The sequence below is a fragment of the Phocoena phocoena genome, chromosome 8 (assembly GCF_963924675.1).
Source record: "Phocoena phocoena chromosome 8, mPhoPho1.1, whole genome shotgun sequence".
NCBI classification, from domain to species: Eukaryota; Metazoa; Chordata; class Mammalia; order Artiodactyla; family Phocoenidae; genus Phocoena; species Phocoena phocoena.
The window spans coordinates 30,841,426-30,855,841 of record NC_089226.1 but is presented as its reverse complement, the minus strand read 5'-3'; the positions used below and the strand labels follow the sequence as shown (position 1 = coordinate 30,855,841).

The following is a 14,416-nucleotide window of genomic DNA, read 5'->3' as shown; positions in this document are numbered from 1 at the left end:
TGAAGGTTAATTTATTATTTCTGTAATAAATGACAGGTTTCTTGAATTAACTGGTTATTTTCTTTCTCTCACTTGATGTGTGGTGAGGTCCCTGAGGGTAAAGGACCAACTGTTACTATTTTTCTATTCATAATATTTGACATAGTGTTTGGTACATGGAAGGCATATAGGAAATCTTCACTGAATGTGTGTAATGATTTATTTGATTTAAATTTTATAGACTTTCGATTAGATTTTGAAAACCGATGCCGTGGAATTCCTGGTGATGCATCTGGACCACTTTCTGGCAAAAACCTTTCAGAAGTTGTCAATAATATAGTTTGGGTTCGTCAGTTGGAAATGAAGGTATTAGTTTTAATAAATGTTGAAGAATACTAATTGTAAAATGTGCTAAATTAATGTAGAAGGCACTCTAGAACTGTAGTGAAAACATTAAGAAAACATTCTCTGTTTTCCTTGCATTTTCATCTAATTTTCATGTGAAAATGTAGAACTCTGAAAAAGTGAAAAATATATAAATTTCAAAGGATTTTTTAACTCTTTGAAGTGTATCTGTAGAATTTTGGTACGTACAAAGTCTATCTGCAAGTGTGTTTATGTAAATACATCATCCTACGTTGAAAGGAAGTTAACGGAATGGTGAAAGGTAATTATGGTATTGCCTAAGGTTGTGGCAGCAATTTATAGAATTAAAGGACTATTATTTTAATATTATCAAAGCTGATCTAAGAATCTTATGTGCTTACTAATTAGTATGTGGTACACTATCTTGCATTCTACTCATGTAATAAATATTAATTGGTTTTAATGTATGCTTAAGAGCAAGCAAATATAGAGTGTTATAAAGGCTAGCATATTTGAGAGTTCTAGTTATTCAAGTTTATATTTTGATGTTTTTTCTGTAATATTTTGCCTAACTTTGTTAGTCAGCTTTCCAAGTTGCGACAATCTTCTTTGTATACTTGTGGAGGAAAGGCATTTCTCTTCTTTAATTGGCATCCAAATTGGCCTAATTGTTGTTTGAGCTGTTAACCACAGCATTTAATAAAGGGCTCAAATTATTGCATAACATATTTAGGAGTATTGCTGAATTCTTGAATTTCTGAATTTCACCTGAATTTCCCTTATTGTACCCTTCAAATTATGCCTTGTATGTGTTATCTTCTGTGTTTTGCTATTCTGAGGTTGTATATTTCAGAAGCAAAGTAGGGGCTGATATTCTTAAATTCACTGGCAAATCTTCTATTTTACTGTTTACAGATGAATGGGAAAATAATTTCTGAATCACAGAACAGAGAAGAGAGCTGATTTTATGCTAATTTTGTTAGAATTTAAATAATAAATATTCTTGTAATTTGGCTCTTTAAGGCAGATGATACTATCAAGATTGCAGAGGCTCTTTTATCTGACTTGTCAGGATTTCGATCTTTCCATCGAAGTGCTGAAGATCTCTTAGACCAGTTTAAACTATATGAACAAGAACAATTTGATGATTGGTCCAGGGATATTCAATCTGGCTTGTCTGATTCCCAATCCGGTTTGTGGTAAGTATAAGTATACTAGACAGTGAAATCTACACAAGAATCTTTTTTCTTGTGTTATTAATCCAAATGACAAGATGTAATTAATCATCTCTACTCCTCTCTCCTTTCTCCAAACTTGCTGATGCTTTTAGAATTTTTTTTTTGTTTAGTTTTTTTTTTTTTTTTTTTTTTGCGGTACGCAGACCTTTCACCGTTGTGGCCTCTCCCACTGCGGAGCACAGGCCCCGGACGCGCAGGCTCAGCGGCCATGGCCCATGGGCCCAGCTGCCCCATGGCATGTGGGATCCTCCTGGACTGGGGCACGAACCCACGTCCCCTGCATTGGCAGGCGAACTCGCAACCACTGCTCCACCTGGGAAACCCTTGTTTAGGTTTTTTTTTTTGCGGTATGAGGGCCTCTCACTGTTGTGGCTTCTGCATTGGCAGGTGGACTCTCAACCACTGTGCCACCAGGGAAGCCAGTTTAGGTTTTGATGATCAACTTTTAAGTCATTAAGGTCGGAAACTTTGACTGCCTTCCTTTGGCTTCTCATATCTATTCCGCAGAACTGCAGATTCTTATTTTGGAATTAGGCTTTCATGCTCCCATGTTTTTTTGTTACTGGTATACATATGTTTTCCTGCCTTTTTGCATTAATATTATATACCCCCCGTACATATTGTAAACTAAAATTTTGTTATTTTTAAGCTTCTTGAGATGAAGAATATTTCTTCATGTTGTCCAACATAGTAAGGATTTGGTAAATATTTATTAAGCTATATTGAATGTAATTTAATAGGTTAACCTAATTATTCCAATGGGTATTTAAAATGGATGGCCTAGAAAAACCATTGTTTATTTGTTCAGGTCAACTTTCCCCATTATAATATTGTCTGTAGTTTTAGAAACTTGCCATGTTTTAGTTTTTAGAAACTTGTTACTTTTTAAAAGTAACGTTGGCCATAATATGAAATTCTGTTTGTTTTCCCTATACTGCTGCAATGAATAATTAGGCCAAAAGTGGTAGCTTCCTAAACTGAATGAATAATTTTTTTCTTTTATCTTGCATTTTGGTTTTGGAAGAAGAATGAAAGAACCAAAGGTGATAAGGCATAATGATTATAACTTTATGTCATTTAACTCTTTCCCTTTCTACCCCGAACCTAAAATATTAGAGACGATCCACCGCCACCCCTTCCCCCCCCCTGCAAAAAAGTAAAGAGTTCTATAGTCAATTAATTTTGGAGAATTTGCACGTTTATCACTATGGCTCTGGTGGAGATCCACTGTGTAAGACAGAGTACCAAAAGGACTGAGATCTGCAGTCAAAAAAGCTGTTTAACTTTATTCAACCTATTTTTTTCCTCATTTGGTGATGAAACTTCTGACTCTCACTTTTTTTTGGGTAAAACCCATCATTGTTGCATAGAATCAAGAGTGTTTTGGAACATATTTCAGGATATGCTGGTATGTAGAAACTAATTGTGAATATTGGTTTCAAATAAAGGCAAAAAGTGTCACTGTTACAATTTTCTGATAGACTTTATGTTCTTATAGGACAGTTTGGGCTAAATTATTATTTTAAGACATTTTAAAGTATCTGCTTTTTATTATGCTTTGTTTTATGCATTATTAAGTAGGCTGAATAGATTTGTTCTTTGCTTTTCAGTAACTTTCTAAGACCTGCAAGTTCTCCTAATTGTGAAAGTGATTTGAAAGAAAGCATTATATAAACATGATCCTGAAAGAAGGGTCATGAAAACATAATGCTTTTAATTTCCCACAGCATTTTCACAGTCCATGGAGACTTGAGTGCCCCAATGTAAAATTTGCTATTGTGGCTTTTAGAAGAAACACAAAGAAAAGACAGTCTTTACATAGTGAAAGGAAGAGTAGAAGAATGAAACATTTGAATATCTCTACTCCTAGTATTTTGATGTTATTTATTATTGATCCTTTAATGGGAGTATTAAAGAACCAAGTAGGCTGACTAAAAATCTAAGATACCTTTTAGAAAATGAATAAAAGCCTTTTCTCTTTATGATGGATTTGATGTCTATTTTGAGTCTTAGCTGAAGGTTAAGAGATTGATTTTTCTGACTTCAAAAGCTGCTTGGTTGAAATATCGATATGATGGTATATTTTGGATATTGTAGTTTGTTATCAAGATCTGAATTGTGAAATACTGTGTGAAAAAAATATAACTAACATTTAACTATAATTAAAATCTTACTTTTACTTTGAGTTAATAGTTTTTACAACTTTTCTGTAAGTATAAAATTATGTTTTTCGTCAAAAGAGTGAGAACATGAAATTTAAAAAGTTATTTATTTTGTATTGTAGTATTGAGGCTAATAGTCACATCATGGAGTTGGATCCTAATGATGGATCATTAAAAGTGCATTATTCAGATCGGTTGGTGATTCTTCAGAGAGAAGTTCGTCAGCTTTCTGCACTTGGCTTTGTTATTCCTGCAAAAATACAGCAAGTTGCAAACATTGCACAGAAATTCTGCAAGCAAGCAATTATTCTGAAACAAGTAAGAAATGATATTTTTGAAAACATGGCTATTCTGAGTTCATTACATTAGAGTATTTTAAGGGCTTTGCTTTCTGCTTTTGATTTTGTTAGGCTAATAGAATAGCACAATTAAGTCTTGTGAAGTTACGGTTTGCTAAATGACTGCATTACAAAATTTACATTGTAATCCCTTATATGGGACTTTTATTAATTTGAGGGATTACTGTTACTGCTTTTCATTCTAAAGTCATTTAGAAAAATAGAATATTATTTTCTTTTTTATTCTTCTTTTATGTTACTAGATCTTAAAGGGCTTTCTAATTAAGGGCCTCTGTCTGCCTTCTAGGGGCATATTCTTAGAAAATTACTGAGCTGATGGACTGGCCTTTGTTTGTGGTCATTTCCTTGGTCTACCTAAAGCACACTGCCGTCAAATCATTTACCTGTTTAAAACCATTTTGTTTTTACATCTTTATTAGAGTAAAATTGCTTTACAATGGTGTGTTAGTTTCTGCTTTATAACAAAATGAATCAGTTATATGTATGTTCCTATATCTCTTCCCTCTTGCGTCTCCCTCCCTCCCACCCTCCCTATCCCACCCCTCTAGGTGGTCACAAAGCACCAAGCTGATCAGCCTGTGCTATGCGGCTGCTTCCCACTAGCTACCTGTTTTACGTTTGGTAGTGTATATATGTCCATGCCACGCTCTCATTTTGTCACAGCTTACCCTTCCGCCTCCCCATATCCTCAAGTCCATTCTCTAGTAGGTCTGTGTCTTTATTCCTGTCTTACCCCTAGATTCTTCATGACATTTTTTCTTAAATTCCATATATATGTATTAGCATACGGTATTTGTCTCTCTCTTTCTGACTTACTTCACTCTGTATGACAGACTTTAGGTCCATCCACCTCTTTACAAATAGCTCAATTTCATTTCTTTTTATGGCTGAGTAATATTCCATTGTATATATGTGCCACATCTTCTTTATCCATTCATCCGATGATGGACACTTAAGTTGTTTCCACCTCCAGGCTATTGTAAATAGAGCTACAGTGAACATTTTGGTACATGACTCTTTTTGAATTATGGTTTTCTCAGGGTATATGCCCAGTAGTGGGATTGCTGGGTCATATGGTACTTCTATTTGTAGTTTTTTAAGGAACCTCCATACTGTTCTCCATAGTGGCTGTACCAATTCACATTCCCACCAGCAGTGCAAGAGTGTTCCCTTTTCTCCACACCCTCTCCAGCATTTATTGTTTCTAGATTTTATGATGATGGCCATTCTGACTGGTGTGAGATGATATCTCATTGTAGTTTTGATTTGCATTTCTCTAATGATGAATAATGTTGAGCATTCTTTCATGTGTCTGTTGGCAATCTGTATATCTTCTTTGGAAAAATGTCTATTTAGGTCTTCAGCCCATTTTTGAATTGGGTTGTTTGTTTTTTTTGTTACTGAGCTGTATGAGCTGCTTGTAAATTTTGGAGATTAATCCTTTGTCAGTTGCTTCATTTGCAAATATTTTCTCCATTCTGAGGGTTGTCTTTTGGTCTTGTTTATGGTTTCCTTAGCTGTGGAAAAGCTTTGAAGTTTCATTCGGTCCCATTTGTTTATTTTTGTTTTTATTTCCATTTCTCTAGGAGATGGGTCAAACAGGATCTTGCTGTGATTTATGTCATAGAGTGTTCTGCCTATGTTTTCCTCTTAAGAGTTTGATAGTGTCTGGCCTTACATTTAGGTCTTTAATCCATTTTGAGCTTATTTTTGTGTATGGTGTTAGGGAGTGATCTAATCTCATACTTTTACATGTACCGGTCCAGTTTTCCCAGCACCACTTATTCAAGAGGCTGTCCTTTCTCCACTGTACATGCCTGCCTTCTTTATCAAAGATAAGGTGACTGTATGTGCATGGGTTTATCTCTGTGCTTTCTATCCTGTTCCATTGATCTATCTTTCTGTTTCTGTGCCAGTACCATACTGTCTTGATTACTGTAGCTTTGTAGTATAGTCTGAAGTCAGGGAGCCTGATTCCTCCAGCCCCGTGTTCTGTTCTCAAGCTTGCTTTGGCTATTCGGGGTCTTTTGTGTTTCCATACAAATTGTGAAATTTTTTGTGCTAGTTCTGTGAAAAATACCATTGGTAATTTGATAGGGATTACATTGAATCTGTAGATTGCTTTGGGTAGTAGAGTCATTTTCACAATGTTGATTCTTCCAATCCAAGAACATGGTATGTCTCTCCATCTATTTGTATCATCTTTAATATCTTTCATCAGTGTTTTATAATTTTCTGCATACAGGTCTTTTGTCTCCGTAGGTAGGTTTATTCCTAGATATTTTGTTCTTTTTGTTGCAATGGTAAATGAGAGTGTTTTCTTGATTTCACTTTCAGATTTTTCATCATTAGTGTATAGGAATGCCAGAGATTTCTGTGCATTAATTTTGTATCCTGCTACTTTACCAAATTCATTGATTAGCTCTAGTACTCTTCTGGTAGCATATTTAGGATTCTCTATGTATAGTATCATGTCATCTGCAAACAGTGACAACTTTACTTCTTATTTTCTGATTTGGATTCCTTTTATTTCCTTTTCTTCTCTGATTGCTGTGGCTAAAACTTCCAAAACTATGTTCAATAAGAGTGGTCAGAGTGGGCAACCTTGTCTTGTTCCTGATCTTAGTGGAAATGCTTTCAGTTTTTCAGCATTGAGGATGATGTTTGCTGTGGGCTTGTCATATATGGCCTTTATTATGTTGAGGAAAGTTCCCTCTATGCCTACTTTCTGCAGGGTTTTTATGATAAATGGGTGTTGAATTTTGTCGAAAGCTTTCTCTGCATCTATTGAGATGAACGTATGGTTTTTCTCCTTCAATTTGTTAATATGGTGTATCACGTTGATTGATTTGCAAATATTGAAGAATCCTTACATTCCTGGAATAAACCCCACTTGGTCATGGTGTATGATCCTTTTAATGTGCTGTTGGATCCTGTTTGTTAGTATTTTGTTGAGGATTTTTGCATCTATGTTCATCAGTGATATTGACCTGTAATTTTCTCTCTTTGTGACATCCTTGTCTGGTTTTTGTATCAGGGTGATGGTGGCCTCGTAGAATGAGTTTGGGAGTGTTCCCCTCTCTGCTATATTTTGGAAGAGTTTGAGAAGGATAGGTGTTAGGTCTTCTCTAAATGTTTGATAGAATTCGCCTGTGAAGCCATCTGGTCCTAGGTGTTTGTTTGTTGGAAGATTTTTAATCACAGTTTCAATTTCAGTGCTTGTGATTGGTCTGTTCATATTTTCTATTTCTTCCTGATTCAGTCTTGGCATGTTGTGCATTCCTAAGAATTTGTCCATTTCTTCCAGGTTGTCCATTTTATTGGCATAGAGTTGCTTGTAGTAATCTCTCATGATCTTTTGTATTTCTGCAGTGTCAGTTGTTACTTCTCCTTTTTCATTTCTAATTCTATTGATTTGGGTCTTCTCCCTTTTTTTCTTGATGAGTCTGGGTGATGGTTTATCTGTTTTGTTTATCTTCTCAAAGAACCAGCTTTTAGTTTTATTGATCTTTGCTATTGTTTCCTTCATTTCTTTTTCATATATTTCTGATCTGATCTTTATGATTTCTTTCCTTCTTGCTAATTTATCCTCTCAAAGAACCAGCTTTTAGTTTTATTGATCTTTGCTATTGTTTCCTTCATTTCTTTTTCATTTATTTCTGATGTGATCTTTATGATTTCTTTCCTTCTGCTAACTTTGGGGGTTTTTTTGTTCTTCTTTCTCTAATTGCTTTAGGTGCAAGGTTAGGTTATTTATTCGAGATGTTTCCTGTTTCTTAAGGTAGGATTGTATTGCTATAAACTTCCCTTTTAGAACTGCTTTTGCTGTATCACATAGGTTTTGGGTTGTTGTGTCTCCATTGTCATTTGTTTCTAGGTATCTTTTTATTTCCTCTTTGGTTTCTTCAGTGATCACTTCATTATTAAGTAGTGTATTGTTTAGCCTCCATGTGTTTGTATTTTTTACAGATCTTTTCCTGTAATTAATATCTGGTCTCATAGCGTTGTGGTCGGAAACGATACTTGATACAATTTCAATTTTCTTAAATTTACCAAGGCTTGAGTTGTGTCCCAAGATATGGTCTATCCTGGAGAATGTCCCATGAGCACTTGAGAAAAATGTGTATTCTGTTGTTTTTGGGTGGAATGTCCTATAAATATCAGTTAAGTCCATCTTGTTTAATGTATCCTTTAAAGCTTGTGTTTCCTTATTTATTTTCATTTTGGATGATCTGTCCATTGGTGAAAGTGGGGTGTTAAAGTCCCCTACTATGAATGTGTTACTGTCAATTTCCCCTTTTATGGCTGTTACTATTTGCCTTATGTATTGAGGTGCTCCTATGTTGGGTGCATAAATATTTACAATTGTTATATCTTCTTCTTGGATCGATCCCTTGATCATTATGTAGTGTCCTTCTTTGTCTCTTCTAATAGTTTTTATTTTCAAGTCTATTTTGTGTGATGTGAGAATTACTACTCCAGCTTTCTTTTGGTTTCCATTTGCATGGAATATCTTTTTCCATCCCCTTACTTTCAGTCTGTATGTGTCTCTAGGTCTGAAGTGGGTCTCTTGTAGACAGCATATATATGGGTCTTGTTTTTGTATCTATTCAGCCAATCTTTTGGTGGGAGCATTTAGTCCATTTACATTTAAGGTAATTATATGTATGTTCCTATTCCCATTTTCTAAATTGTTTTGGGTTCGTAATTGTAGGTCTTTTCCTTCTCTTGTGTTTCTTGCCTAGAGAAGTTCCTTTAGCATTTGTTGTAAAGCTGGTTTGGTGGTGCTGAACTCACTCAGCTTTTGCTTGTCTGTAAGGTTTTAATGTCTCCATCAAATCTGAATGAGATCCTTGCTGGGTAGAGTAATCTTGGTTGCAGGTTTTTCTCCTTCATCACTTTAAATATGTCCTGCCAGTCCCTTCTGGCTTGCAGAGTTTCTGCTGAAAAATCAGCTGTTAACCTTATGGGGATTCCCTTGTGTGTTATTTGTTGTTTTTCCCTTGCTGCTTTTAATATGTTTTCTTTGTATTTAATTTTTGACAGTTTGATTAATATGTGTCTTGGTGTGTTTCTCTTTGGATTTACCCTGTTTGGGACTCTCTGTGCTTCCTGGAGTTGATTAACTATTTTCTTTCCCATATTAGGGAAGTTTTCAACTATAATCTCTTCAAATATTTTCTCAGTCCCTTTCTTTTTCTCTTCTTCTTCTGGAACCCCTGTAATTCGAATGTTGGTGCGTTTAATGTTGTCCCAGAAGTCTCTGAGACTGTCCTCAGTTCTTTTCATTCTTTTTTCTTTATTCTGCTCTGCAGTAGTTATTTCCATTTTATCTTCCAGGTCACTTATCCTTTTTTCTGCATCAGTTATTCTGCTATTGATCCCATCTAGAGTATTTTTAATTTCATTTATTGTGTTGTTCATCGTTGCTTGTTTCATCTTTAGTTCTTTTAAGTCCTTGTTAAATGTTTCTTGCATTTTGTCTATTCTATTTCCAAGATTTTGGATCATCTTTACTATCATTATTCTGAATTATTTTTTCAGGTAGACTGCCTATTTCCTCCTCATTTGTTAGGTCTGGTGGGTTTTTATCTTGCTCCTTCATCTGCTGTGTGTTTTTCTGTCTTCTCATTTTGCTTATCTTACTGTGTTTGGGGTCTCCTTTTTGCAGCCTGCAGGTTTGTAGTTCCCGTTGTTTTTGGTGTCTGTCCCCATTGGCTAAAGTTGGTTCACAGTGGGTTGTGTAGTCTTCCTGGTGGAGGGGACTAGTGCCTGTGTTCTGGTGGATGAGGCTGGATCTTGTCTTTCTGGTGGGAAAGTCCACGTCTGTTGGTGTGTTTTGGGGTGTCTGTGGACTTATTATGATTTTAGGCAGCCTCTCTGCTAATGGGTGTGGTTGTGTTCCTGTCTTGCTAGTTGTTTGGCATAGGGTGTCCACCACTGTAGCTTGCTGGTTGTTGAGTGAAGCTGGGTGCTGGTGTTGAGATGGAGATCTCTGGGAGATTTTCGCCATTTGATATTATGTGGAGCTGGGAGGTCTCTTGTGGACCAGTGTCCTGAAGTTGGCTCTGCCACCTCAGAGGAATAGCACTGACTCCTGGCTGCAGCACCAAGAGCCTTTCATCCACACGGCTCAGAATAAAAGGGAGAAAAAGTAGAAAGAAAGAAAGAACGAAAGAAAGGAAAGAAAGAAAGAAGAAGGAAAGAAAGAAAGAAAGGGAGGGAGGGAGGAAGGAAGGTGGGAGGGAAGGAAGGAACAAAATAAATAAAGAAGATAAAATAAAATAAAGTAAGATAAAATAAAGTTATTAAAATAAAAAATAATTATTAAGAAAAAAAAATTTTAAAGAAAAAAAAAAAAAAACGGATGGATAGGACCCTAGGACAAATGGTGGAAGCAAAGCTATACAGACAAAATCTCACACAGGAGCATACACGTACACACAAAAAGAGGAAAAGGGGAAAAAATAAATCTTGCTCTCAAAGTCCACCTCCTCAATTTGGGATGATTCGTTTCTATTCATGTATTACACAGATGCAGGGTACATCAAGTTGATTGTGGAGCTTTAATCCGCTGCTTCTGAGGCTGCTGGGAGAGATTTCCCTTTCTCTTCTTTATTCTCACAGCACCCGGAGCTCAGCTTTGGATTTGGCCCTGCCTCTGTGTGTAGGTCGCCGGAGGGCATCTGTTGTTAGCTCAGACAGGACAGGGTTAAAGGAGCAGCTGCTTCGGGGACTCTGGCTCACTCAGGCCGGTGGGAGGGAGGGGTACGGAGTCCGGGGCCAGCCTGTGGCGGCAGAGGCTGGCTTAATGTTGCACCAGCCTGAGGCGCGCTGTGTGTTCTCCCAGGGAAGTTGTTCCTGGATTCCGGGACCCTGGCAGTGGCGGGCTGCACAGTCTCCCCGGAAGGGGGGTGTGGATAGTGACCTGTTCTCTGGGGTCCGCGCTTTTAGCCGCGGCTCGCGCCGGTCTCTGGAGCTCCTTTAAGTAGCGCTCTTAATTCCCTCTCCTCGCGCACCGGGAAACAAAGAGGGAAGAAAAAGTCCCTTGCCTCTTTGGCAGGTCCAGACTTTTCCCCGGACTCCCTTCCAGCTAGCCGTGGTGCACTAACCCCCTGCATGCTGTGTTCACACCACCAACGCCAGTCCTCTCCCTGCCTCCGACCGAAGCCCAAGCCTCAGCTCCCAGCCCCGCCCGCCCCGGCGGGTGAGCACACAAGCATCTCGGGCTGGTGAGTGCCGGTCGGCAGCGATCCTTTGTGCGGGAATCTCCCCGCTTTGTCTTCCGCACCCCTGTTGCTGTGCTCTCCTCCGCGGCCTCGAAGCTCCCCCATCCGCCTCCCGCAGTCTCTGCCCGCGAAGGGGCTTCCTAGTGTGTGGAAACCTTTCCTCCTTCACAGCTCCATCCCACTGGTGCAGGTCCCGTCCCTATCCTTTTGTCTCTGTTTTTTCTTTTTTCTTTTGCCCTACTCAGGTACATGGGGACTTTCTTGCCTTTTGGGAGGTCTGAGGTCTTCTGCCAGCGTTCAGTAGGTGTTCTGTAGGAGTTGTTCCACGTGTAGATGTATTTCTGGTGTATATGCTGGATCTTTCTGGAGAGTCCAGGGCAGGCACAAGGCAGTCTGGTGGCTTGAACAGTATTGGAGTGAGTCAGAACCAACTATTATTACCTCATTGTCTCTCTCCTTAGCATGTATACAAGACCCTTCTTAATCATACCCTAGCTGACCTTACTGATTGTGGTCTTCACTCCCTATACCTTCCCTCTCATGCTGCACCCTGTGCTTTAGTAATATGAAACTTGGCTCCTCTCTGAACTTGTCATTATGCACTGATACCTCTTCCCTCTGATTGAAGAACTCCAAGTTATCCTTTAATTCGCAACTCACTTTAATTGTGGCGTCTTCTTTTAATTGATTGTTCCTTATTTTGTGTGCAGTGTGAAAATCACTCTTAGAACACTTTTATGTAGTGTTGGAGTTTTATATTTTTTCTCTTATTTGATTAATAGATCTCAGAGGGCAGGAACAGTATCTTGTGAGTATTTGGTTTCTCATTCTTTCATCCAATAAAGATTCTTTGAGCACTTGTACTGCCAGGCACAGTGTAGTGAGGATATAAAAATGAATATATTACTGACACACTCTGGTACAGGGTTTCTCAGCCTTGGTACTTTTGGACCACTTCTTTTTTGTGGGGGATGTCCTGTGCATTGTAGGATGTTTAGCAGCATCCCTGGCCAGTAGCATATACCTAGTCCTGACAAAAATATCTCCAGACAGTGCCAAATGTCCCCTTGGGTACAAATCAGCCATGGTTGAGAACCACTGGTCTAGTGGGAGAAAGCAAACTAAACATTGAGTTCTCATTAAATATCCGGGCTTCTGGTAGATACTGTATTCATGTTATTTCAATTACCCTCACCCCCATTTTTCATTGATCTAATTGGGGATCAGATTTGTAGCATAGTTTTCCCAGTACTACACAGCTAGTAAGTTATGAAGTTAGGATTTAATACCAAGTCTCCCTGACTCCAAAGCCCATATTTATTCCATTACAATTCATATAGTGGTGACAGATAGTCAACAAGTAGATACAGTGTTTAATGAATACTATATTATAGATAGATGTTCAGAAAGTCCTGTGAAAGCATAGAGGTGGGCATTTTCAATTATTTTCCTGGGTAGGGTAGAGATAGTATCAGATAAATCTTTACAGAGGAATGATGTTTAATGTGAGTTTGAAAGAGCATACGTATGTTTTCTCAAGATCACAAGGTAGTGTGAGTGATCATTTCAGATAGAGGGACTATATATTCCAAAGCAGAGAGGCTTGCTGACTTCTTTATCCTAAGCATTTAGTCTAACAAAATAAAAGCTCAAAAGATGCTTGAATGATCATATAGTATTTGTATTTACCCCTGGAAGAGCAACTGGGAGAATGTATTGTGTATACCTTTACTTATGAGCACACATTTAGTTAGAGTGGAGGCTATGAAGTAGGATGTTGGATAGAAAACAGTATGGCCACATTGCTATAATTTTATATATTATTTTGTTTCTAGTTTTCCTGATTGGGCTTTTTCTGGGACTGCTGTTGTGGTACAGAACAAATAGAGTGGTTATTCCCCACGAAATAAAGTATATTTTTATGCATACTAGTGGAAAGTAGTGACTTGCTATAAAATTAGTTAAGAAACATTTTTAAGCACCTGCTCTGTGCCAGGAATTTTTGACATGCTAGGGATATAAAAATTAAGACAGTCTTCTTAAAGTCCTTAATTAAACTCACTCCACGGTGTCCACTTGATCTTCTTCCCTGAACCTGTCCTTTTTCCCTGACAGAGTTGGCAGTGTCCTGTTTTGTCCACCATGGTACCTTGTAGGTATCTCTATTTTTTGATTCATTGATTAATTCAATGAATGACATTTACTGAGTGACACTATTATGGGACATAGATAGCAAATGCATGAATAATACAGTGTTAGGTAGTGATAAGCACATATTTGAAGAAAAAGAAAACAGTAATAGGACTGTGACAAATACTGCTATTTTATACAGAATGGCCAGGGGAGGCCTTAATGAAAATGTAATATTTGAGAAGAGACATGGCATAAAATGAGCGAAAGAACCATGCAGATATCTGGAGGAAGACTGTTGCAGGCAGAGGGAATGAATGACTTTCAGAGTTTCTTAGGGAAGACTCTAGAGTTAGGTAAACAGCAAGGAGGCCAATTTTACTGCAGTGCAATTAGGGAGGGGTTTGTGCGGGGCTAAAGGCCAGTTTATGTATAATGTGCCAAGGTAAGGATTTTAGATTTGGATTTCATTCTTAAGTGTGTTGGGAAACCATTGGAAGGTTTCAGGTAAGAATTTTAGGATTTTACATTTTATTCTCAAATATTTTGGGGAGTCATTTGAAAGTTTTGAATAGGCTAAAGGTATGATACTATTTATGTTTAAGAAAGGACTATTCTGGCTACTCTGAATGCTTTGAATAGACCATAGGGCCACAGTTGGAAACAGACCAGTTCTGATACTGTTGCACTGGTCTTGCCAGGAGTTGAGGGTGCTTGAATTGCGGTGGGATTGATGGAGGTGAGTGAAGTGGTTGAATTCAATATATGTTTTGAAGGCACAGTCAATAGACTTCTACTCGTGTGGGATGTGAGAGAAGCGTTAAGGACAACTCAAAAGTTTTTTTTGGTCTGAGAAATGGGTAAATCATTGTGTTATATACTGACGAAGGAACAGGTTCTTAGAGTTGCAAGAATAAGTTCACTTTTTTAGCACTTTAACATGCTTTACTGGT

The 14,416-nt window shown here is 37.8% G+C and overlaps 1 protein-coding gene across 2 annotated transcripts in view; it reads left to right on the top strand.

Moving 5' to 3' along the window:
* DYNC2H1 (dynein cytoplasmic 2 heavy chain 1) overlaps positions 1–14,416 on the top strand; it is a 367,862-nt gene that overhangs the window by 17,938 nt on the left and 335,508 nt on the right. For both annotated transcript variants that reach the window (XM_065882515.1, XM_065882514.1), the window contains exons 10-12: positions 221–345; positions 1,369–1,544; positions 3,868–4,063. In XM_065882515.1, coding sequence (XP_065738587.1) covers positions 221–345; positions 1,369–1,544; positions 3,868–4,063 — 497 coding nt within the window. The remainder of the gene's footprint in view (positions 1–220; positions 346–1,368; positions 1,545–3,867; positions 4,064–14,416) is intronic.